General features: G+C 26.4%; 1 protein-coding gene across 2 annotated transcripts in view; it reads left to right on the plus strand.

Moving 5' to 3' along the window:
- LOC123271653 overlaps window positions 1-27177 on the plus strand; it is a 100957-nt gene that overhangs the window by 43773 nt on the left and 30007 nt on the right. For both annotated transcript variants that reach the window (XM_044738036.1, XM_044738037.1), the window contains exon 5: window positions 25438-25554. In XM_044738036.1, the coding sequence (XP_044593971.1) occupies window positions 25438-25554 (117 nt within the window). The remainder of the gene's footprint in view (window positions 1-25437; window positions 25555-27177) is intronic.

Here is a 27177-nt window from a genome sequence, read left to right on the forward strand (position 1 = left end):
ATATATATATATATATATATATATATATATATATATATATATATATATATATATAAGAGTATTTATTATTTATTTCGAAATAATTAGATTATATGTGTCGTTAAATGTTGGAAAATATCTTAATAGAATTACACAAGTTTTTAGATTTTTATAAAAATAAATTTGTTGATTTAAAAAATATTATCTTTAAAATTTCACTTTTGCTTTAAAATATTATTTTATATTTGTTTTTGAACTAAGAATATAAATCAATGAATTTTTTTTAAATATAGACTTCAAAATTTAATTCTTGAACAATTTTTGCTCTAAATTTTAATCATTTAAGTATTTAGGCTCCATTCGAAAATGCTTTATCTCTAGATACATAATTAAGAAATTACCTTGTATCTCGTGAACTATTGACATTTTTAAAGATATAAGCTCATCCCGATGTTACGCTCATCAAGACCTTTCATTTGAATACCCACATCAATTTTTCATATATTTCATATATTTATATATTTATATATATGTATATATGAAAAATATATAAAAAATTGGTGTGGGTACTCAAATGAAAGCTCTCGATGAGTGTAACATCGGGATGAGCTTATATCTTTAAAAATGTCAATAATTAAGAAATGACTTTGTATCTTGTCAATTATTTACATTTTTAAAGATATAAGCTCATCCCGATGTTACACTCATCGAGAGCTTTCATTTGAGTACCCACATCAATTTTTTATATATTTTTCATATATACATATATATAAATATATAAATATATGAAATATATGAAGAATTGATGTGGGTATTCAAATGAAAGGTCTCGATGAGTGTAATGTCAGGGTGAGCTTATATCTTTAAAAATGTCAATAATTAAGAAATGACGTTATATCTCGTGAACTATTGACATTTTTTAAGATATAAGCTCATCCCGATGTTATGCTCATCAAGACCTTTCATTTAAGTACCCACATCAATTTTTCATATATTTATATATATTATGTATATGTATATATGAAAAATATATAAAAATGCATGTGGGGACTCAAATGAAAGCTCTTGGAGTGTAACATCGGGATGAGCTTATATCTTTCAAAATGTCAATAGTTAAGAAAGTACAGTGCAATTTAACAAAAGTCATTATTTAATAAAGCAAAATTTTATTTATTTATAGTTCACAAGCCACGGCAGTCACAAAGTTGCTAGTTATTATCATTATTATTAATTAAAAAAATTTTTCAAAATGAAATTTTTAAAAATTTTTTTCTCTTGAATCAAATTAATTTTTTTTAGTAATATATGCATACAATTCCGAAGAAATAGATAAAATTTACTATTACCTAAAAATTAACCAGCCAATGGTTTGTTTAAACCGTTTAGTCTCTTTGTTTTTTACAATGGCGGAGTCCACCAGAGGGAAAGAAAATATTAAGTTAAAAAAGGACGGTTGGTTGCTGATGAAAAAGAAAGAGGGATGATATGACGTAGATATGTATCATGCACAATGCAAAGGATCGTGGGAGCGTACTTATACAAGATCTCACGTCTGGCATTCCCGTCTAGGGGAATTAAAAACATTACGACGGTTCTCATTTTCTTTTTATTTTCATTTTTTGCCCTAAAATCCAATTTAACCTCCATTTTTTGGTCCCCCGTTAAAAACCGTAAAACCTAAATATCAAATAAAAATAATGAGCAATTAAAAGCAGAGTGTGTGAATCGAGAAAATTAAAAGACAGATGTTATAAGCTGAAAGCGGAGATCGGTGTGACTGAATAGAAAACGAGTACGAGGGTGATCTTCAGTTTCAGTATCACACTTGTAATGATAGCCTTAGGGAGGCTTGCTAATTTTAGTTTAAATTACGTGTTAAATGCCTGTGGCTCTATTTACCGCACAACTTTCTCATAGACAGAGGGTCTGTTTGCTCCCATTTAATCATCGGTTCTTCAGAACATCAATCGAGCAATCGGCAATTTACTATTTGCTACTTTGCCACTTTTGAGCTCAAAATTGCGATAGAAACAAAAAATTCGTCACTTTGATCGGGAATTTCATTCAATTCGTATTTAAATTTTAATTTAATGCATTTTAATGAAATCAGAGAGATTGAAGTAAATTTTTTATTTTTTTATAAAAATAAAAAAATAGTTTTTATTCATTAAAAAATTACAAAATATTTTTTTATAAAAATAAAAATATATGTTTTATTAATTAAAAAATAACAAAATATTTTTTATCAATTAAAAAATCACAAAATGCGTACTTAGACATTTTAAAAATTAATACAACTTTTTTTCATAGTTTGATAAAAGAAATAAATTTTATTATTTAAAAAAATTTAATTAATATTTTTTTTAATTTTTACAAATTGCATTTTTTGATAAATTCTTTTTACAATAAATAATGTATTAAAAAATTTTCAAAATTGCTCTATTAAAATTTAATTTGAGTAACAATTAAGTAATTCATTTTATTTAATTAAAATTAATGTTAATAATTTATTATTTTTAAATTTTTAACTTCAGGATTAATCAACAAAATTTAAAAATAAAATAATTTTTATCAAAATTTGATTTAATATTCTAGTCAAATTTTTTGAAAAATAATTAATATTTACAAATTTAAATTTTAAATAAATTGTTTGAAGTATTTATTAATAATTCGGCTGTCCAATTTTAAAACACAGTAACTGCAAGTTAGTATTGCTGCATTTCTTACAACTTTTAGAGCTTAATTTCAAGTATTTTTTCTTAAAAATATTTATATTTAAGTATTTTCTATTCGTAAATCAAATTTTTTATCAATTAGACGCGCAAACTTTAACAAAAAAAATTTTTAAATTGTCAGTTATTGTGTTTAAAAATTGAATAGTCGGCTTTTGAACTCAAACTTATTCCAGCAAATAAAACAATTTATTTTACTCCAAAAACTTGGATTTTCTAAAAATAAAATCCCGAATTTTTCACATTGTAAAGTTGAGATTTTTATTTATTTATTTTTTAAAGTCTTGGTTAATTTTATTGGACAATGTGGCGCACCCACTTTGGCGCATTACTTGATTCTCGGTCGACGTTACGGCGGGAGCACCCAACCGTGCTTCCACTTCTTGGTGCCCTCATACTCAGTCCCACCTGACCTCTCTTTCTCTCTTTACCTCTCTAGCTCCTCTCCTCTCTTCTCTATTACTCGCAAATCGCATATTCATACATAAATATAAATATATATATATATATATATAGCCGCGAGTCCTTCTATTCTGTTTAACTTGTTATTGTCCACCCGCACCCGCTCCCCCTTCCGAATAAGTTAACGGAGCACTTTTGTTTACTCAACATGTCACAACTCATAACTTATTATAATTCTAATTCTAATTTTTAGCTATTTTGACACTCCACAATAGTGTTTGCCAATTGTCATGTCGCGATTTCAAGATTTTTTGTTTTGTAAATATAATATCAATAGTTTCTTTTTAGAATGGAATATTTAGTTTTGTAAGTTTTATATTTATGTTCATTCATTCTTTAGGAGTTAATTAGTGGTAGGATTGGAGTTTAATGAAATAATTGTTTGATTGTATGTAATATGTAATCATGATTTTTGTTATTTTGTTTCAGGTAAGTTTTACCTTTTTCATTGGTTGCTTCGTCATGCTTGCACCGTTTCTGTAAGTAATGATAATGGAATTAAATTTGTTAATGAAACTTGGAGAAACATGTAATTTTATTATTTTTTTTTTTTTTTTGGAGGGTTTAGTGTTAAATAGGTTTTATTATTTTGTTTTTTGAACTTCCCGCGTAAAAAAATTCAAAATTTTTAGTGATAAAAAATATTAAAATTTTTTTTTGTCAAATTTTAATATAATAATAATCATCATATTTCAAAATTATTTTTTTTTGTTATTATAAAAAATTATTATTTGGTATTTTAAATAATAACAATAAAATTTTTTAGTCAAGATTAGTATTATAAATTGAAAAAAGAAGTATTTTGACAATTTTTTTATAAAAAAAGTTTATTTTTCTGTTTATTATAGCTTTAAATTTGACTTAAAATATCAATTATAATATTTTGCTTTATTAAACAATGAATTTTGTTAAATTGCATTGTATCTTCTTAACTATTGAGATTTTTAAAGATATAAGCTCATCCTGATGTAACACTCATCAAGAGCTTTCATTTAAGTACCCACATGCATTTTTCATATATTTATATATTTTTCATATATACATATATATAATATATATAAATATATGAAAAATTGATGTGGGTACTCGAATGAAAGGTCTCGAAGAGTGTAATGTCGGGATGAGCTTATATCTTTAAAAATGTCAATATTTCACAAGATACAAGGTCATTTCTTAATTACTGACATTTTTAAAGATATAAGCTCATCATGATGTTACACTCATCAAGAGCTTTCATTTGAGTACCCACATGCATTTTGATATATTTTTCATGTATACATATATATAATATACATAAATATATGAAAAATTGATGTGGGTACTCAAATGAAAGGTTTCGATGAGTGTAATATCAAGATGAGCTTATATCTATAAAAATGTCAATAGTTCTCAAGATACAAGGTCATTTCTTAATTATGTATCTAGAGATAGAGCATTTTCGAATGCAGTCTAATTACTTATCATAATAAATTGACTATTGGTGAGAATGATATGAAACCTTGAAAAGGCAAAAATTTAAGTCAAGACCTTTGCAGTGACACTAAATTTCACTAAAAAAAACCGATTTTATCATATGACTATCCTGGACACAAAATTTCTCTTATTCTTTCAATAATATAGATTAATTTTTCTGAATTTAAAATATTTAATAATTATTTTTATAAACATAATAATAATTTAAAATAAATATTTTAAAATCTGACATCAATAAATTTAAGAAGAAAATATTTTTCGACCAAAAAAATTTCAAGAATCAAGGTAACAATATATTCCAACAATTGTCTCCCCATAAAACCAAAAAAAATCACACGGTGAATATATACCTCCACAATATATATACGTATGCATCACATAAAAGTATGTTAGTGTCTATAATATAAGACAAAAAACAACGTTGGTTAGTTTAGTTCGAGGTGTGCTCATGTAGATAAGCTCCGTTAATGACCGGACGCTTGTTCACCCAGCCAGAACTCGCGAACTCCCCTCGAGCCTCGATCCCACCTCCACCGCATCAATGTTTTTACCTCCAAAGTTATCCTATACCATACCTATACTACATACCTATATAATACCGTTTGTAGTTACTCATATTACGTGCAAGAGAAACGCCGAAGAATAAGAAAAGATAGACGTACATATATATAACAGACATATGTTATAAATGTTGGTCACAAAATGATCAAAGTTGACAAAAGTCTTCTTGATTCTTTGTCTCATTGTTACTCGGCTTTTTCAAATTTATATTTTTTCTCTTAATTATTTCTCTTAACCTTTTTTTTTTATTTTATTTTATACTTTTATTCCGTCTCTTTGTCATGTAATCAGGACAATTGTTACTTGAAAGTATTAAAGTGAAAAGTATATACAATAGTACTTTTTTTTAAGGCTTTAGTTTTGTTGGAAAGCTTAAATTTTTTTATTAAACTCAAAAAAAAATAATTTCATTTTTTTTTTTAATTTAAGAATTTATAATTTAATTTTTATTTTTTCGCATTTTTTACGTAAAAAATTCAAAATATTTTTTTTATTAAATAATAATAATCGTCTTGTTGCAAAATTTTAATTAATTTTTCATTTTTTTTTTTTATTTTAAATAATTTTTATTTTGTTAAACTTTTTGCGTAAAAAATTCAAATTTATCGAGAAGAAAAAAATATTTAATTTTTTTTACAAAATAATAATAATAATAATAATAATCATCTTGCTGCAAAATTATGATTATTTTTTAATTTTTTTTTTTTAATTTTAAACAATTTTTATTTTGTTAAACTTTTTGCGTACAAAATTCAAATTTATCGAGAAGAAAAAAATATTTAATATTTTTTTAATAAAATAATAATAATAAATAAATTTAATTTAAAAAAATTGCAAAAATTTAAGTAAAAAAATATAAATAAATAAATATCTAATTAAAAAAAATAAAAAATACAGTCTCAATTCATGAATAATTAATTATTTATAATATTTTGATAAATATAGATCAATTGTCAACAAAGACAACGAGCTACTAGATAATAAACTATGTCCAAGTAATATAATAATAACGCAAGTAATGTGTTCATGCAGAGTGAAGAAAACGATAGATAAGAGAGAATGTAAAAAAGAACCGGGGAGAGACCTCTTTTTCAAGCTTTATGCCTCGGTAACTTCACCGTCGTTTTCTTCGACGGCAAAAGTCCGTTACGTAATAATGAATCCGTTGCAGATGCTTTCATGATCGACGTTATGATTTCTCAAGCTTAAAAAATTACGATAAATAATAAAGATGGGTCAATTAGCATTGATTTTTGACCTACTCCGCTCCGCCGTGGCTCTTTAATACAATATATATTAAAATTATTATTATTATTATCATTATCATTATTATTATTATTATTAATAAAAATTAAAAAATCAGTAATTTTGATTGGTGAAAAGTTTTGATTTATAATTAAAAATATTATTGTCTTCGCCGAATAAAATGTAAAGTATTATAAACACGTCTGAAGACGACCGATACTGAAGGCTCCGGAAGCGAGCAGTTGTCTGACAATAATGTACTCGAGTACGAAGCAACTTGTGAATGGCTTCCGGACTTCATTTAATATTATATATAAATAAAATATCATAAGTGAAGAAAGAGTAGAGCCAAGCTTAAGTATATCAGGAATCAAGAGATTCTCCCTTTATTAGTAGCTATTATCGCGAGGATACTAGTAGGATACTTCGGTCTACTAGTCTAATAGTTATACTTTTATTTATTTATTTTTTTTTCAAGTGTAATTTCATTTTTATTCTATTAAATAATTACCTCATTTTTACTTTCTTTGCATTGCATTAGCTTAGTTTCAGTCTAATTATTTTATCGCTGGTTGCGTATTTTTATTGCTAATTGCGCGCGATTTTTAGTCGTTAAATAGATTAACCTAACCAATAAATCGATTGTTTAGATTGTTGTTGTTATTAATTATTATCTTTAATAAATTTTTAAAATTTATTAATGAAGTTAGTTATACTTATGAAAATTTCTGATGGAAAAGAAAGTAAATCTATATTATTAAGAAAATGCTCTATCTCTAAATACATAATAAAGAAATGACTTTGTTTCTTGTGAACTATTGACATTTTTAAAGATATAAGCTCATCCCGATGTTACACTCATCGAGACCTTTCATTTGAGTACCCACATCAATTTTTCATATATTTATTTATATTATATATATATATGTATATATGAAAAATATATCAAAAATGCATGTGGGTACTCAAATGAAAGGTCTCGAAAAGTGTAATGTCGGGATCAGCTTATATCTTTAAAAATGTCAATAATTAGGAAATGACCTTATATCTTGTGAAATATTGACATTTTTAAAGATATAAGCTCATTCCGACATTACACTCATCAAGACCTTTCATTTGAATACCTACATCAATTTTTCATATATTTTATATATTTATATATATTATATATATGTATATATGAAAAATATATGAAAAATGCATGTGGGTACTCAAATGAAAGGTCTCGAAGAGTGTAATGTCGGGATCAGCTTATATCTTTAAAAATGTCAATAATTAAGAAATGACCTTATATCTTGTGAAATATTGACATTTTCAAAGATATAAGCTCATTCCGACATTACACTCATCAAGACCTTTCATTTGAATACCTACATCAATTTTTCATATATTTTATATATTTATATATATTATATATATGTATATATGAAAAATATATGAAAAATGCATGTGGGTACTCAAATGAAAGCTCTTGATGAGTGTAACATCATGATGAGCTTATATTTTTAAAATCGTCATTAGTTACGAAAGTACAATGCAATTTAACAAAACTCATTATTTAATAAAGCAAAATTTTATTTAATTGTTAAAATAAAATTTTGAATTTAAATTTTGATTAATTAAATTATTACAAACAAAAATTTAGTGCGATAGTAATAATAATAATAATTTATTTTTTTTATTAAATTGTCGTAAAAAATTTAATAACCTCAAAAAAATAAAAAAAAAATCCCCTGTACAGTAAAAAATTTTTCGTCATTTTGTAGAGTGTTAAAATTTGTGTTGAATATTACACTCTAGTGTGTAGAATTTAACATTCTAGTGTGTTAAATCATCAAATCAACACATGAGAGTGTTAAATTCTACACACTAGAGTGTAATATTCAACACACAAATTTTAACACACTACACAATGACGAAAAATTTTTTACTGTGTAGATCTTAATATTGATATTATTTCATTTTGTCATCTAAAAAATGTTTTTATCGTCTGTAATAACCATAAAATTCAGTAAGTGAAGTGACTAATCATAATTTCTTGCTAGTCGAACAAATCCGAGGCGACAAAAGTTCTGATAAAACAAAATAAAATAAAATAAAAGTAAAAATAAAAATAAAAGTAAAAATCAGTATATTTTCTCATATTAATTTAGTTTGCGGTATTTTTGTTGTTGGTTTTGTTGGTCTATCCTTCAGCCACTTCCGTTAGCCCTCTCAAGCTGAATCCTCGGGGCTTCCGGTGGTCTTACTACACTTACTACGGAACGTGTTTCTTCCCCTTCCTCAGTCCTTCCGGTCCTTTCTATCACTCTCTCAGTGTCCTTTACTCTTTTCTCTTTGATCTACTTCTTTATCTTGTAATTACTTATTTATAATTATTATTACAATAATGACCCTTTTAAATAAAACATTTAAATAAAACCTGGAGCAATTATCATCCGCAGAATCAACCGAAAATTTACTTTAAGAGAAGAGATACGTAACAGGCAGCGTGAGAATAACCTGTACCGAGATAATTTTACCTGTAGGCGCCACTTCCTCTTTTATTTATACACATCACTTCTTCTTCGATTCTTGCTCGGTCACTCTTAACTTCCGGTGACCTCGTAAAATCGGTTGTGGCACTAAACTTCCTCTAAGTAGAAAGAAGAAAAAAGAAATTTTTTAAAAATATATTCATTTTATATTTAATATTTAGTAGGGAGAAAAGTTTTTTGTTTTATTACTAACAACTTGTTCTGTCGGATGTAATAGGCAAACATAGATAAATATTTTATTAATACATAAATATTGTAATTCATAATTCATTATTATTTTTTTTTTTTTTTATTATTACAGTAGTATATTGATGTGATATATGTAAAGGATATCGGAAAATCCCGTTAGGCTTGTATGCTAATATCAGTTCATTAAGACGACAGCTAATTACAAGCTATTCATTCGGTAAATTATCATGATCGATTGATCGATCAATTACCGGCCAGTAATAATAATAATCGTTAAAATACTAATTTTTGTAATTTATTATTATTATTATTATTCTTGATTTGAATTTGTGCCTTTTCAAGATTTCATATTATTCTCACCGATAATCAATTTATAATGATAAGAATTTAGGCTGCATTAAAAATTTCTTTATATCTCTAGTTACATAATTAAAAAATAACCTTGTATCTTGAGAACTATTGACATTTTTAAAGATATAAGCTCATCCCGATGTTACACTCATCAAAAGCTTTCATTTGAGTACCCACATCAATTTTTCATATATTTTATATATTTATATATATGTATATATGAAAAATATATCAAAAATCCATGTGGGTACTCAAATAAAAGCTTTTGATGAGTGTAACATCGGGATGAGCTTATATCTTTAAAAATGTCAATAATTAAGAAATCCCATAATAAAAAAGAGATAAAATGTATGTGGTATCAAACTATTCGTAACGTGATTGGTCGAATATATCATAAGCATGAAAATATATGTAAACTCCGTAGTCAGGCGCGCGCTTGCGCGCGCAAATTTGAATTCTAGTATCTTTAAAAATGTCAATAATTAAGAAATGACCTTGTATCTTGTGAAATATTGACATTTTTAAAGATATAAGCTCATTCCGACATTACACTCATCAAGACCTTTCATTTGAGTACCCACATCAATTTTTCATATATTTTATATATTTATATATATTATATATATATGAATATATGAAAAATATATCAAAATGCATGTGGGTACTCAAATGAAAGCTCTTGATGAGTGTAACATCATGATGAGCTTATATCTTTAAAAATGTCAATAATTAAGAAATGACCTTATATCTTGTGAAATATTGACATCTTTAAAGATATAAGGTCACCTCGACATTACACTCATCGAGATCTTTCATTTGAGTACCCACATCAATTTTTCATATATTTTATATATTTATATATATTATATTTATGTATATATGAAAAATATATAAAAAATGCATGTGGGTACTCAAATGAAAGCTTTTGATGAGTGTAACATCGGGATGAGCTTATATCTTTAAAAATGTCAATAATTAAGAAATTACCTTGTATCTCGTGAACTATTGACATTTTCAAAGATATAAGCTCATTCCGACATTACACTCATCAAGACCTTTCATTTGAGTACCCACATCAATTTTTCATATATTTATAAATTTATATATATGTATATATGAAAAATATATCAAAAATGCATGTGGGTACTCAAATGAAAGCTCTTGATGAGTGTAACGTCGGGATGAGCTTATATCTTTAAAAATGTCAATAGTTAAAAAAGTACAGTGCAATTTAACAAAAGTAATTTAATATTATTATTATTAATTGATAAAAATCCCTCAAAAAAATTATTATATTCAATTTTTTAATAATAATCAAATTTTAACCAACATTATTATTATCATCTGAATCAAGATTAAGAAACTTATCCATAATAATATATATATAAAGTAATCAACGTCGATTTATAACTTTGAATTTGCATAAATTTATTTTTTATTGAAAAATTTCAACCTCGGGAAACCTCAGGTAGTGACTCAAGCTCTTCGTGGGAGTGTCTATCAAATTTTAGTCTTATGAAATCTTACAAAAAAAAAATATTTTATCCTTGAAGAAATCTTCAATTTTCCGAAATTTAATTTAATAAAAATCCAAGATTTATTTTCAAAAAAACTCATCTACTCTAAAATAAATCATCCATCCTACCTATAATACAAATCTCAATTTCATGAATGAACTCCAAAAATTCATTAATAAAAACGGAATCCTCGAAACACAAAAAATATCGGATTTATTGGTAAAGCATAAGATTGTGTTATGAATGAACTTGTTCTCTCTCGCTATAGTAGCACCATCCACACACACTAACATATACATATGAGGAGTACGAATAGTATAGAAGCGGATGTCGGTCGCGGCATGGCCACAAAGAGCTAAGCGGTCCTGGCGTATACCATACATTACACCAAACAACACAACTACATATATACACCCAGTGTGTTCCACACACACGCCCGGAGAGTAGAAAGACAGGTGCGGTGTTGCGCATGTGCGTGAATCGTCGAGAGAGTATTCATTCATAAAACCGACACTGAATACACACAAATATCGAATAATAACAACAATAATAATATGGTACAAGTAGGAGAACCTTAGTTGAGCGTTACTTCAGATCTGTTCCCCTCCAGTCCTTTTAAAACACACATTTCTCCTCTCCCTTCCTTCCTCCCGACAAGCTGTGTGTCTCTCCTCTCCCTCTCTTTCCTCTGGTTCTTTCAGAGTCTGAGATGGTTAACTTTAACGTCCAACCAAGCACTTTAGTTTGTATTTTAGTTCGCTTCACCACACGCGCTGCCGCGCTACCCGACCTTCGGCCAGCTTTCTCAAAAATTTCATTAAAAAAAAAAACATTTTTCAATTTCAAATTTCCCGCGAAAATTAAGCGCACTTTAATTTTTGTTTCTTCTTTTTATTCCGAGCTTGTGTCAGTGTAAAATCAACTTCCGGTTGGTTTTTATGTTTACAAGTGCGGATATATCACTGCAGTGAAGTTACAAGTGCCAATATATAACATTACGCATTTATTTGTGCCCCCTCTCTTTAAAAAAATTACACCCCCCCTCCATTTTATATTCTTCTTGGGTGAAAAATCCGATGTAAACAACACTAATAAAGAGTTTTTAGTGGTGCGGCTACACTACAGATGGTGTTACAGAGTGGGGGTGGTAGTTTGGGGGGCGCTGTTTTACACTAGAGGAGTTATTTTTCGTATTTTGGTCGTTTGGTCATTTAGACTTTAGCTATTACGCAAGCCAAACCAGTACTGAGGAAAGAAGAAATGGAAATAGAACGGATTTTGTAAATTGATTGCTAACACATGCTTCCGATAGGTTTAATAATTATTGTTATTATTGTTGTTGTTGGAATATTGGGAAGAAATAATTGTTAAGATGATTTAGATTGAAAATTTTTGAAAAATAGTTTAGATTTGAACTATTTATATTTTGACAGCTTGCAATGAAATAGTTTCGACGCAATATGGGATAAATAAATAAATATACGCTCCTGACGCATGTTTAGTTGAATTGTTATTATGGACGGTAGTTTATTATGAGACGTTTGTAATATAACGTGAATCGCTGATTGAAATAATTAAATGTTTAGGGGGATTTAAATAAGTTTGTTGTCAGATTTTTTATTTAAATAAATACAAAAAATAGTTAACTGATGTACGTCGACTACGGAGGCGACACGCAACACGTCGGAATGGGAATCAAGGCCATGAAATCTTTCAATAGGCCAAGAGGTAAACTTATAACTCACTTTTTTAGATTTTAGGTGGTTCTGAATGGAAGTTTTTTAGTTTTGGAAGAAATTTTAAACACTGGTGATAAAACAATTGCAGAGTTGTTTACATTAATGGGGAATAAAGAGGAAAATTGATCATTTTTCGAGTTGGAAATGTTAGCTTGATTAATGAGCTTTTAGTTACATTTTACAGAATTTTTTATAAATTATCACATTCAAAAGTTATTTGAAGAGGAACTTTGAAAAGTGTGATCGTTTGCATTTTTATGAAATATTTTAAGAATGTTTTTCAATAAATAAAAAAAATAGGAAATTTTTAAGTTAAAAATTTGATTAGATATGGAAATTGAAGCTTATTTAATAAGCTTTTTGATACACTATGCAAAAATTTGATAAGTTATTGCGTTCAAAAGTTATTTTAAAAAGAATCATGAAAAGTCTGATATTTTACATCATTCCGTGAAATCTTTCGACTGACATTAGATAGGTGGAAAAGTCGTAAATTATTGATCAAAAAAATTAATTAGATATGCAAATTAAAGCTTATTTAATAGGCTTAATTTGATAACAGAAAATTGATAAGTTATCGCATTTAAAAGTTATTTAAAAAAGAATCATCAAAAGTCTAATATTTTACATCAATTTATGAAATCTTTCAAGAATAACATTAAATAGGTGAAAAAATAGAAAATTTTTGGTTAAAAAAATTAACTAAATATGGAAATTAAAGCTTATTTAATGAGCTTTGAGATGCACTTTGCAGAAATTTCATAAGTTGTCGCATTCAAAAGTTATTTAAAAAAGAATCATCAAAAGTCTAATATTTTGCATTTTCCTAATAATTAATTAATAATTTATCTAATTATTGTCATTATTTCTAAAACTATCCGATTGATTTGATTCGTCTTTAAACTTGACCTTGAAAACCCTTCAAAAAACAACTATACTAAGTTTCCATTCACAATTTTGGATGATATCATTATAAAAAGCCTCATAAGACACATATACATTAATAATAATTTCGGACCGAGTGTATTTTTGGACCCAACTCAGCAAGCAGAGTTGAAATTTTCTAAATGACAGTTTAAAAAGTAAAATTTCTAGAAAATCTCCTAATAATACAATAATTCACAGAATTAAATCACATGTTGATGATATAAATCGCGATCGATATTCCTAGGAGCGGATAGTTATGAAAATACGCGGTAAATATAACTTTATTCGATTATTAGATGGATTTCCGGGGGCAATTCGATGCTTGTCGCATTATATTAACGCAAGCTGCTCGTCAACGTCGTGTGCATGGTTAGACTTTTATTTTTACGTTTGGATAAAATTAGGGCGCACAAGAAACAAGAACGATGCACGTGCAGCGCTGAAAAACTTATATTATACATATTTATATCTGTATATATGTAGTATATAGTATATACTATTGCCATTCCGTGAACATTAAGTATCAACTCATGGAATTCACTATTTGTGCACCGCATGTGTGTCAATTATAAGAATTTTGACATTTTTTTTTTTGGTAAATTAAGCGGCACTAGAACAAGTGTTTCCTACACAGAAAAAAAACTACTTAATTAAGATTCACTAAATTATCTATTACTAGTAAATAATTTTGAAGAACTTCATGTTGGTTTGAGTAGAAAAATTTTTAAACTAAGAAACTTTTATTGGTTTAAGTAAATTTTGCTTAATTCAAAAATTTTTTATCTTGTTTCAAGACAAAAAAAAACTTTTAAAAATTATTTTCTTGGTTCAAAAATTTTCCTCTTAATCCAAGTTAATTTTTTTTAGTGTAAAGGCCGTAAGTTTAATTAAAAAAATTTTTTTTGAATGAAAAAAAAATTTTTCAAAATTACGAAAGACATTTTTTGGTAATATTGATATTGATATTGACTCTGTACAACTTAAACATAATTTTAAATAATTAAATATTGAAAAAAAAAATTAACGACTTAAGATAAAAATTCTTGAATCAAGAAAGATTTTTTCATTTAAAAAAAGACAATAAAAATTCTCCAAAATGAATTTTCTGAATTAAAAATTTTTCTCTTCAGTGTAATTAGTACATATGTATTTTTCCATCAAAATCTTTGTATTGATGGTTCGATAAATTAGCAACAACTGTAATAACAATTGGTTCAATCGGGTCGTGTGCAATTTTTAATATTTACATAGGTCAAATTATAGGTATATGTATTCAACCGTAAAACAATACTCTATTCATTGTAATCATGTTCTCTATTATTGCCAATACGCAATTTTAAGTCGCTAAACTTATCATTTTAAAATGACTTCTGTTTGCAATGGCTTTAATATCAACAGAAAAAAAAACAACCATTTTTATCAACCTACTTTTTAGTATTATTAGTTTTAAACATCCATTTCTTCTCATTATCTGAAATTAAATTAGTATTGCTCTTCATTCTTAATCAAATAATTTTCCAGCTTTTATTTATATTATAATTATAATCAAATTCAAACTTCCTCTGAGATTAAACTCATACTTGATTCCATTTGAATAATTTCTGCTTAAAGACTTTATGTTTTTAATTTTATGGTGCTATTTCCATAATTATAGAATTTTTTTTAATGTTAGGTCATAAATTTGTGATTTGATTGTAAAAATTTTGGATGAATAAAATTCTTTGGATTGTAAAGAAATAGAAGATGTATTAGAAAGAGTTTCAAATTCGGCTGAAGCGTTAATATTTGAAAAAGAATCATGTTACTGTTGTCCAAAATTGGGGTGGACTTTTAACCCTAATAATCTATACAGAAGCTATTAAATAGGTTCTTTTTTAGTCAATATATAAGAAGCTTAAAAAACGCCCCGCAATATAATTTAAAACCTATTCTGCTTATTAGAACATCTAATCCTTAATCAGCTTAATAAGAGTGGTTAGAAGTGGAAAATGTGTAAAGAGAGGAAAATAATAATATTTATTGTTGAAGAAAATTAAAATGGAAAGTATACATTTTTTTTTCAAAATTGGTTAATAAAGAGTTGATGATTTAAGAGAAAAATGGTTGGAATAAAAGTTGTAGAGAATAAAATAATAGTTAACAGTTTGATGGAAATATTTATTTGATGTTTATTTAAACTATCACGACGTTTCTTCGGTTTCCCGACTTTCTCAGGCGCTTGAACAATTAAATACAAAAATACTTTACAATAATATTCATATAATTACATTAAATTAAATAATATTATCATAAGTTTGTGTGACCTAGACAGTACAAACTTAACTCAAAAATTAAATTTATAACCAATTCTAAGAATACAACAAACACATTCCTTAATTACAAAACATCAATTGTTAGAATGATGTTCAAAAATTTGAGGTAGACTACACGGAAAAAAGAAAAATTGAAAAATTACATTATAAATAGTAATAAGTGTCCCGTCGTATTTAAAACTAGAAAAATTACAGTTCGAAATAACATTTTTCTAAATTCAATCTTTGAATGTTAATTTTCAAAGCTTTCAATGTAATATTCACATTTTACAATGTAATTCTTCCAAAATCTACAATAATTTTTCCAGTTTTTTATACGGAGCGCCACGTTACATTTTATAATATAATTTTTCTATTTTTCTTTTTTCCGTGTAGCACAACCTATACTTAATTCCCCATAAATATGCAAATTAATTTACTCGTATTATAATTTATAAATATAGTTGTAGAGAATTTAATTTTGAACAATTTTGAGCAATATTTTTGTAAGACATATTTATTTTTTTATAGAAGCTATAGTATGACATTTTTGGAAATATACAATTCAAAAAAACGGCTGTAGTTTTTAGAATTTTGGTTTTAGACTAAAATTTTAAACCAAAAATTGTAGAAAAATAAATTTTAAATAATTTTAGTATCATAGAAAATTTTCCTGTTCAATAAATTAGACGTTATAACTATTTTTTGTCCAAAAATTATACTTTTAACTTGATAAAGGATGGGCAAACTCTCCAAAATAATTTTTTCCGTTCAAAAATTCTTTTTTAAGCTCAAATTAATTTTTCCATCAGTGTTTAGCTTGCTGAAGCTACAAAATAACAATCTGTAAGTAAGAGCAAGATATAATATCATAAAAGCGACTACAGTTTTTAGAATTCTTGTTTTAGAGTAAAATTTTGAACTAAAAATTGTAGAAAAATAAATTTTGAATAATTTTGGTATTATATAAAATTTTCGTGTTCAATATATTAGACGTTATAATTATTTTTTGTCCAAAAATTACACTTTTGACTTGATTGAAGATGATCAAACTCTCCAAAATAATTTTTTCGGTTCAAAAATTTTTTTCAAAGCTCAAATTAATTTTTCCATCAGTATTTCACTTGCTGAAACTATAAAACAATAATCTGTAAGTAAGAGAAAGATATAATATCATAAAAACAGCTGTAGTTTTTAGAGTTCTGGTTTTAGAGTAAAATTTTGAAACAAACGTTGTAGAAAAATAAATTTTAAATAATTTTGATATCATAAAAAATTTTCGTCAGCAATATTTTGGACGTTATAACTATTTTTTGTCCAAAAATGACACTTTTCACTTGATAAAAAATGGTCAAACTCTCCAAAATAATTTTTTCGGTTAAAAAATTTTTTTCAAAGCTCAAATTAATTTTTCCATCAGTATTTGACTTGCTGAAACTATAAAACAATAATCTGTAAGTAAGAGCAAGATATAATATCATAAAAATGCTTGCTGGCAAGATGGAACACACGGCAACAATCCAAACGTGACTTGTAAGCAAAAGGAGCTAGAGCTTGGTTTGTCAGAGGATTCCCAAGAGGTTGCCGGCACTGCATCAACAAAGTCCTCATACTCATACTCGGTTGTGGTATGGCCCGTGCTAAGGTAGAACACGCCTTCCATAACAATTGAAGACATTCTTAGAGCTGAGGGAATCGAGTTTACCAATCTCGGTGGCAGTTCGACACCATTTTATTTAAATATATATTCATCATTTATTTATCATTTGTACAATACTCGGAAGTCGTGTTTATTCAGTTGGCTGATGGCTGATAGTTGTTGATGGGTGATGATGCACTGGTTGTTATCACCAACTGTAACAACCAACCGATACAAACTGACAGAACAAGAAAGGCTACCAGCGATGACAATTATGACTATAACTAACTGAAAAATGATAATTGGTCCAGTATCAGTATCTGGGCGATATTACGATTTTATCGGCCTAGTGATGGATCATTCCGACCACAAATATGTATTCTTACCACGCCTCTTTACTTGCTAAGGACAAACTAACATGTGTTGGTGTTATTTTCTATATTATATTCGCTGTGGTGGTTACTTTATACAGACACCATAATGCAAGATATAACATATAACATATAACACAATCTCTTGGATTGTAGCTCAGGAAGTCGTGGCATTATCACAACAGCACACTCGGACTGAGTATCTCGCTGAAACACGCATTTTACGATTACTTTATACGAGTTACCAGCAAATCAAATATATTAACTGTATTATTTATTCCCGCTTTTTTATAAAGATAATTAGAAAGTGTTATTATTTTTTTTTTGAGATAATAAATCTGTAATAATAAAATCATTATTATTATTACAGTTATAAAAACAGCCATTTTAACTTAATGATAATAATCATTTGATATTTAATTGAGAATTTTTATTTTTTTAATTTTAACAAGTTTTCTTCTTTGTTACGATTTTCTGGAAAGTTTACTTAAAATATTGAAAATGTGATAAAATTGATGAAGATTTTTTTTTTATAAAAAATGTAATTCTCTGTAAAAAACGTCTATTATTTTTTAAAAATTTTTGATATTTATGCCAAAATTTTATTTTTTAAATCTTAACACATGATTTTCTTCTTTGTTATGATTTTTTGGAAATTTCAACTAAAATATTGAAGATATGATAAAATTGATGAAGATTTTTTTATAGAAAATTAAATTCACTATAGAAAAAAAAGGTCACTTATGATTTTTTCGGATTTTTTATTTTTAACCCAAAATTTTGATTTAAAAATCTAAACACAGGATTTCTTGATTTCTTGGAAATTTTGAACAAAATATCAAGAATATAATAAAATTGATAAAAATCTTTTTTTGTCGATAATTAAATTTTCGATAAAAAAGATTTTTTATGATTTTTATGAACTTATTATGTTTAACCCAAAATTTTTATTTTAAATAATCAGTATCTTAACTTAAAAAAACTTTATTATTATTAATACTTTAGAAAAAATAAATATTAAAAAGTTTATTATTAATGTTATTAATATCGCTAGATTGTTTTGTTATTATTATTATTATAACTTAATCAAGTATTGAAATGTTTAAGTAAAAAGCTTTTAAATTTATTGGCTAATTTAATTCTGTATTTCCGCTAATGTACTTAACTATAAGAGTTAATAATTTCCTTGAGTGTTTTTTTTTTAATCAAATTTTTTTGCTCTTTTTCTATAATCGGAACAAAGAGATCATGAACATTTAAATCTTTAAATAGCAGATTTAAAATATTTAACTGTTCAATCTGACTTAAAAGCCATTTAAAATGAAGAAATATTTAATATTCTCTAAATTTGTACTGTCACAATTTAATTTTGTAGATCAAAAATCTAAAAATGAAAAGTATCTCATGCTGAGTTCTTGTCCAAAAATGAAATTAAAATTTATTTATATTTCTTCAACAATAATAAATAAGCACCAAAAATTAAAAGATGATTTAAAATTTAATTTTTCTTTCAAATTTGAGAAAAAATATTTTTCTGTATCAAAAAATTGCTTTTAAGGCAAAAAACTTTTGAATTTTTATTAAAAAAGAACCTTAACTGCATTAATTTAGTATCCGGCCGCGAATAAAATGTTGAAAAATAAAAAAAAAAAGGTTGTGAGCGTATTTAAAAAATGGAAACAGACATGAGACACGTGCTAAGAGACTTCTCATCAGCTTAAGACCCTTTTTAAAAAGTCTTGATCAGTGTTTTAAGCCCAACAGCAGTAGCCCAACTGCGCCAGCTGGCAACGGCGGGCATGTGGTTTGAGCCCTGAGGTCAAATGCGACACCAATGATCTTAAAAGACATGAATACATTAATAATAACAGTGTTTTCCCCGAACACCAACCAACCGTTTTAAATAATTCCTCCGAATAAGGCTCTGGAGAAGAAAAATATGATGATAATTTTAAGTTTTTTTGTTAAGGACAATATCGAATTAACGCGTGTTTGGGATTAAAGCGTGACAGTTACGTAAACCTCCACCTGTTGCGTGAGGCTTCATCAGTTTCTCGTTAGAGTCGTTAGTGTGGATGTATCGGTTGAAGCGCTGTCGGGGTTGTTGTTGATGGGTTAGAAAAATAGCCGCTTATTTTACTATTGCTATTATATCGAGGGGCGAGTAACCCTAGGTCACTGTTTTGGTTGTACGCCCTCCTGACGCATAATAAATACACTGGAGAGTAATGTAAGCAGGGAGAGCCGGCTGCAGATCTTAAAATTACTAAATTTAAACTCGAGTGTATTTTCTCCGTGCAGGATGTTGATCTTTCCGAGAGCTTTGTGTCATGGATTTTGTAATTCTCGATCAGTTTTTTTAGTCTTGAAAATTTTTAATTGACCAATTTTTGGACACTAAGAAAAAACAATTTTTAAATAATATTTGGATCTTCAAAAATATAAAAAAAAAATACTGATTCTGGGATTCGAACCCTGACCCTCCTGAGTGTTAAACTAATAGTGTTGCTTCAACGCCACGCTAAAAAATTGAGGTAGCTTTTTTTTCGAAAATTTTTTTTTTAGAAAATTTATTTAAAATTTTTAATTAGCTAATTTTTGGATACTAAATAAAATAATTTTTAAATCATATTTATTGAAAAATATTTGGATTTTCAAAAGTATTAAAAAAAAAAATTTACTGACTCTGGGATTCGAACCCTGACCCTCCTGAGTGTTAAACTAACACTGATGCCTCTGCGCCACGCTAAAAAGTTGAGGTAGCTCTTTTTCGAAAAATTTTTTTTTAGAAAATTTATATAAAATACACGCTTTTGATTGGTGAGGAAATAAATTAAAAATTCAATTGCGGAGGCCTTTAAATACGCAATTGAAATTGAGCTACTAACTAAGCAAAAATGATTAATTTTATTTTATATTAAAATTTAAATTATTAAATCAAGTAGTTTTGTTTTGGATAAACTTAAAATTTTAATAAATAAAAAAAATATTTGATAATTCTAAAAGAATTAAATCATGTTTTTTCAACTTTTTTTTTTACCGAACAAAAGAACAAACCCATCAAATTGTAACCCAAAAAATTTAGAAGGGTAGTTTGAATGAAATAAACAATTTTTGTTATTGTATCTGTCTAATCCTCGTCGGATTGTTGATGTACACTTGAAGTGCCCGAATACGAATTATGAAGGGTCCTCCTCCCCCATTAATACCAAATCCAAGTGCAAACAAAAAAAACTGTGTTTAATATTTCGCCCGCAAAAATGATTGACGGTGATATTTATTGGATCCAGCTGATAATAAAGAGATTATTATTTATATACTGAATAATGATAATAATAATATTCGAACGCAATATCCAATTTAACGAGTGAATTAATAGGAATATATTGTCAACGGTGTTAATAGCAATGTAGTGTAATATAATTTAAATGTAAGATTGTAGCGTATTATATATGAGAAGGGAGTTTTGAGCAATTTCTCACACAGTAGAACTCTCGAAGCGTCAGGTGTCATGGAGTAGGCAGGAGGGTGTATGTATAATGTATAATACACACAACAACGGCCCCAGAGCATGCCTAGTGTAGTAGATAGGTATCGTCGTAAAAACGAGGGACGCAACTGCTGCAGGTGCAGGTGCATCATGAAAGCAAATATTTTTTATATTACAACCGTCAGAATTTCGCCAATATATAAATATATGTTATAATTTTTGATATTGTCTTTAGGCTAAATAATATAATATCATAATTCGGTTAAGTTAAACAATTCCCGCTCGAGATTGCCATTGAATAAAATGCAAATGCGACCCTTGACCTCTCTGACACAATGACATTTGTCAGTGTTAGTTTGCATCTATTTGCATTTGTGTTAATTCATTATACTCTCACCGCAACATAGTTAGTTTTTAATGTTTGTCAGATTTTTTTTTTTATTATTTTGCTTCTAAAATGTGACACTAAAATTTTATGTCTGATGAATTTTTTTTTATAAATTAATTACTGAAAAAATATTTCAAAAAAACAGCATCAATAATTTATTTTTAATTTTATTTATATTAAAATTATTATTATTATTATTATTATTATTATTTAAAAATACCAAAACAATAATAATAATGATAATAATAATGATAAAAACTAACAACCTTGAAGTCACATTGTGACTGCCGTGACTTGTAAACTATAAATAAATGAAATTTTGCTTTATTAAATAATGTCTTTTATTAAATTGCACTATACTTTCGTAAATATTGACATTTTTAAAGATATAAGCTCATCATGATGTTACACTCATCAAGAACTTTCATTTGAGTACCCACATGCATTTTCATATATTTTTCATATATACATATATATAATATATATAAATATATGAAATATTGATGTGGGTACTCAAATTAAAGGTCTGGATGAGTGGAATATCCGAGTAAGCTTATGTCTTTAAAAATGTCAATAGTTCACAAGATACAAGGTCATTTCTTAATTATTGAAATTTTAAAAGATATAAGCTCATCTCGATGTTACACTCATCAAGAGCTTTCATTTGAGTACCCACATGCATTTTTGATATATTTTTCATATATACATAAATATAATATATATAAAATATATGAAAAATTGATGTGGGTATTTAAGTGAAAGGTCTCGATGAGTGTAACATCGGGATGAGCTTATATCTTCAAAAATGTCAATAGTTCACAAGATACAAGGTCATTTCTTAATTATGTATCTAGAAATAGAGCATTTTTGAATGCAGCCTAAATACTTATCATCTTATTATTATTATTATTATTATTATTATTATTAAAAAAATTTTATTTCAAATAAGTAAATTATATAAAAAATGTTTCTAAAATTTCTTCAACACTTTATAAAAATTTTTTAAACATTCAAAATTCATCTTTTTTTTTTTCAAGCAATTTATATTAAGATTCTGAGTATTAACATTAATTTCATATATCCGTATTGTAAACGATCAAATAGAATAGGATAATCAAGAAAAAGACATAGAATTAATATATTATTTTCGGGTCTTGTTTTTTTCTTGAGCATACGTTGAACATATGGCACCAATTTCAAATTTATGATCCATAGTTATATATAAAATAGCAGATAATTTTATATAGGCTTACAATATCAAATTATAACCCTAATTATTAAAGAGATTATTTTCATAATAATTAAGAATGCCTTTCTTAAAAAAATAACTATCCAAATACGATTGTTTGGATAAAGACACTTTAAAAAAATCAAAAAACAGTTATTAAAAATAAGTTGGCAATTTTTTTGTTGTAAATTAACAACAATTACTGTTTATTCCCACGATAGATGTATAATTTTTCCACATTTGCGCGTGAGGAAACCGAGCGCGACGTAAATAACACATACGGGACCACGTGTGTATTTAAAAACAATCATCATCAAGAGGGTTAAAAAAAATACAAAGACAGTCGGTGTACATGCATGGACTGAAAAAATAAATGTAAAGGGGTCGTCGATAAATATTCCAATTGTTTCGAAGTAGGAACCACCGATGCCTGTCCAACGTCTCATTCTCTTTGTTCATCCAATTCTTTCTCTTTCTGTTCCTTTTTTTCCTCGATCTTAATAATAGATAAACTTACCGTATCCCTTTTTAAAGCCACAGGTGGACTCATTGTTCAACTGATTACTTTCTATTACCGAGAACAATTTTTTTTCATTCAAATTGACGTTTTAAATTTTACTAATTACATATTTTTTTTTTTTTAATTAACTAATCCATCAAAAATCTTTTATATGACTTAATGTAGCCATATATCACTTAATATTCCCATAAATAATTTTTTTATTAAATTTAGTTCTAAAAATTTCCGACAGGTGGGGCATGGTCGCTAAATATTCTCGTTATTAGAGAATTAATTTTGAGGAATTAAATAATTAAATAAAAAAAATTTTTTTTTTATTAATTAATTCATCAAAAATCATTTATATTGCCATATATGATTTAATTTGGCCATAAATAATTTTTTTATTAAATTTAGTTCTAAAAATTTCCGACAGGCGGCGCATGGTCGCTAAATATTCTCGTTATTAGAGAATTAATTTTGAGGAATTAAGTAATTAGTTAAAAAAATTTATTTTAATTAATTAATCTATTAAAAATCATTTATATTGCCATATATTACCTAATATAGCCATATATGATCTAATATGGTCTTATATGCCCATAAATAATTTATTTACTAAATTTAGTTCTAAAAATACCCAACAGGTGGCGCATGATCGCTAAATATTCTTAATACTAGAGATTTAAGTTTGAGGAATTAAGTAATTAATTAAAAAAAAATTTTTTTTTTTCATTATTAATAAAAAATCCGAATTTTCTAATCTTTTTTCGTGTATATTATTTTATTTTAAAGTTCTGAATTATCAATAAACTAAAAGAAAAAATTTTTATTGCAACAAGTTTGCGTAAACTGACCAAAAGTCCGATTGTAATACACAACAAGTGATACATAATTTGCTTCAAGCATAAACTTGAGCGCAATTAGTAGCAATCGCTTTGACGTTATCTTAACTGTTTTTTTTTTGTTTTTAATTCTACTTACCTGCAAATACGACTCATGCTTTACTTCGTTCATAAAGAACTTGGAGTTTATATAGTCGCTTTATTAACTATCTCTATTAATTCATTGTTTTATTGGGAACACTTCTGATAAGTTTAATTCTTTAAAATTTTTTTTTAATTCATTCGATTCCATTTTTCATATTATTATTATTATTATTATTATTATCATTAATTACCGCGTTTTCATGACAATAATTATTACCTTGCTTTGTATGTATGAAAATATTTTTTTTTCATAAAAAAATTTATTCAGTCGAAAAGATTTGCATTAAAAAATATGATTATTATTAATTTAAAGCCAATAAAAAATGCAACAATAAAAAAAAATATGATAAGAACAATTTTATAATTTTTATAGGATTTAAATTGTTTATTAACACAGAGAAAAAATAATTCAATTTAAAAAAAAAATTATTAAATAAAAAAATTTTAATCTGAGAATTAAACAAAATTTGTTTAATTTAAGAATTTTTTATTTTAAATTACTTGTTTTTTTTTTTCTAAAAAATCTTAAATGCATATTTAAAATTCTTCTGATCCAAAAATGTAAATCCAGGAAATAAAATAGTAATTTACAATCTTAAAAGTATAATCTTAGTCATAGGGTCAATTCACGCATTTTTTACCATTTAATTTCGAGCCATAAAATAGTAATAAAACTATTTTTACCCACTAGAAGCGAAATATTGAATTTAATCGGAAAGTATTGAGAATGAAATGTATTTATAAAATCTGGAATGCTTCCAAATCACTCAATTATTTTTGAAAATTGTTATTTTTCATGTTGATGATGTAATTTATATTTTTTTTTGCAGATATTCCGGCGCAAGTACCACCTCTAACACCTGGTACAAACAAAAAAATGACCGAGGCCCTAAAAGCCTCATTTGCATCGTGGGAGAAAGAACAACTTCGTCTAAATATAACCAAAGGTAAGCGATTGTTGATAATAAAAATTGAATTTACGTTTAAATGTAACGAAAGTAACAATACAACAACGGTACAAGCGCTGGAAGAAATGAAAAGCTGTAAAAACTGGAGGTAAAGGCAAAATACATCCGTTGAAAGAGTAATGGGCTGATGAAAGAGTGCGTGTTCAAGTTTGTTGGTAACTTTGCGAAATAACATGTCCCTTTATATGATAAAAGAGTGAATCGGACTTGACTGGTCGTTACGGAACGATGATCCAGCCCCTTCCCAGTTCCCGCACACGAGAATCGAAATCTCCACGAGACATTTGCCAACTGTTTCCATGTTACCATGGATAAAATAATAAAATTATTATTATGTATATTATGTATTATACATATGTATAGCATGTACATGTGCGCTAACACACATTTGAGTTTCCACCTTTCCTTTAGACTGTTTGCCACAATGCACCAATGAGCATGAAAAATAGGTCAGGGGGAAACAAAGAAATAGATTAGCATCATTCTGACTATTTCTTTCGTTTGTTCATTCGAGATTTTTTTTTGTTGTTATTTACAAATGCTGGCAACAAAGTCTATTGCACTTTTTCATTTTTTGTTGCGTTGAAAATTGTTTTTTTCCTTTTACGGCAATTTTATAGTCTTCATTCATACTTTTGATTCATTAACTGGAAAAGAGTTTATTTCTGAATTTATTTATTTAAAAACAATTTATTAATTTATTGAATGTTTTTTTTTTTTTTTTAATGTTTAATTAATATTTTTTGAGTAAAAAGTATTTTTATTCAAAATTAAAAAAAAATTATTAAACGTTAATTTATGCCTTTAGAATTTAACTTTTATTATTTGCAATATTATATTAATAATTCGCACTATTAAAAAAATATTCCTTGATTTATAATTATTACTTTTCATTATTTGTTCTATTTTTTTAATTTTTTTATAGAAAATTCATCAATTTGCCTAATCTAGTGATTTATGTTCTTCAATAATTAATAAATTGATAATTTAGAACCATATCATCAATTTTCAGTGACAAAAATTTGAATAATTGCTATTAAAATTTCTAATAACTCTGAAAGTGAAGCAAAAGTTTAAATCTTCAAACTAAAATCCAAAAAGCGATTCAAAAATAAATCATTGTATATTAATAAATAAATTATTAGTTATAATTTCTTGCTTGCAAAAAATATGTCGCTAAAATTGATTCACATTAATTTAGATGATAAAAAAATTAATTTAAGAGATTTATTCTTTAACCAAAAAGATAATTCTAAAGATTTTGATCAATTTTAATCAAGTAAAAAAATTCTTAAATTAAATAAAACTTACTTGAATCAATTTTATTTTTTATTACCGGAGAAAAAGTCTATAATTCCAAAATTGACCAATATTTATTTTTTAATCAAGTCAAATTTAAATAAAACGTATATTTAGCGCAAATATCCGGTATCTCTTGATGAAAGTAACTACACAGAAAAAACAATTAACTTGAATCGAGTAAATAATTTTGAAGAACTTAATTTTTTTAATTTGAGTAGAAAAATTCTTAAACTAAGAAATTTTTCTTGGTTTAAGTAAATTTTGGTAATTAATTACACTTTGGGCTATAACTGTGTGAAA

This window comes from Cotesia glomerata, linkage group LG9, assembly GCF_020080835.1.
Source record: "Cotesia glomerata isolate CgM1 linkage group LG9, MPM_Cglom_v2.3, whole genome shotgun sequence".
NCBI classification, from domain to species: Eukaryota; Metazoa; Arthropoda; class Insecta; order Hymenoptera; family Braconidae; genus Cotesia; species Cotesia glomerata.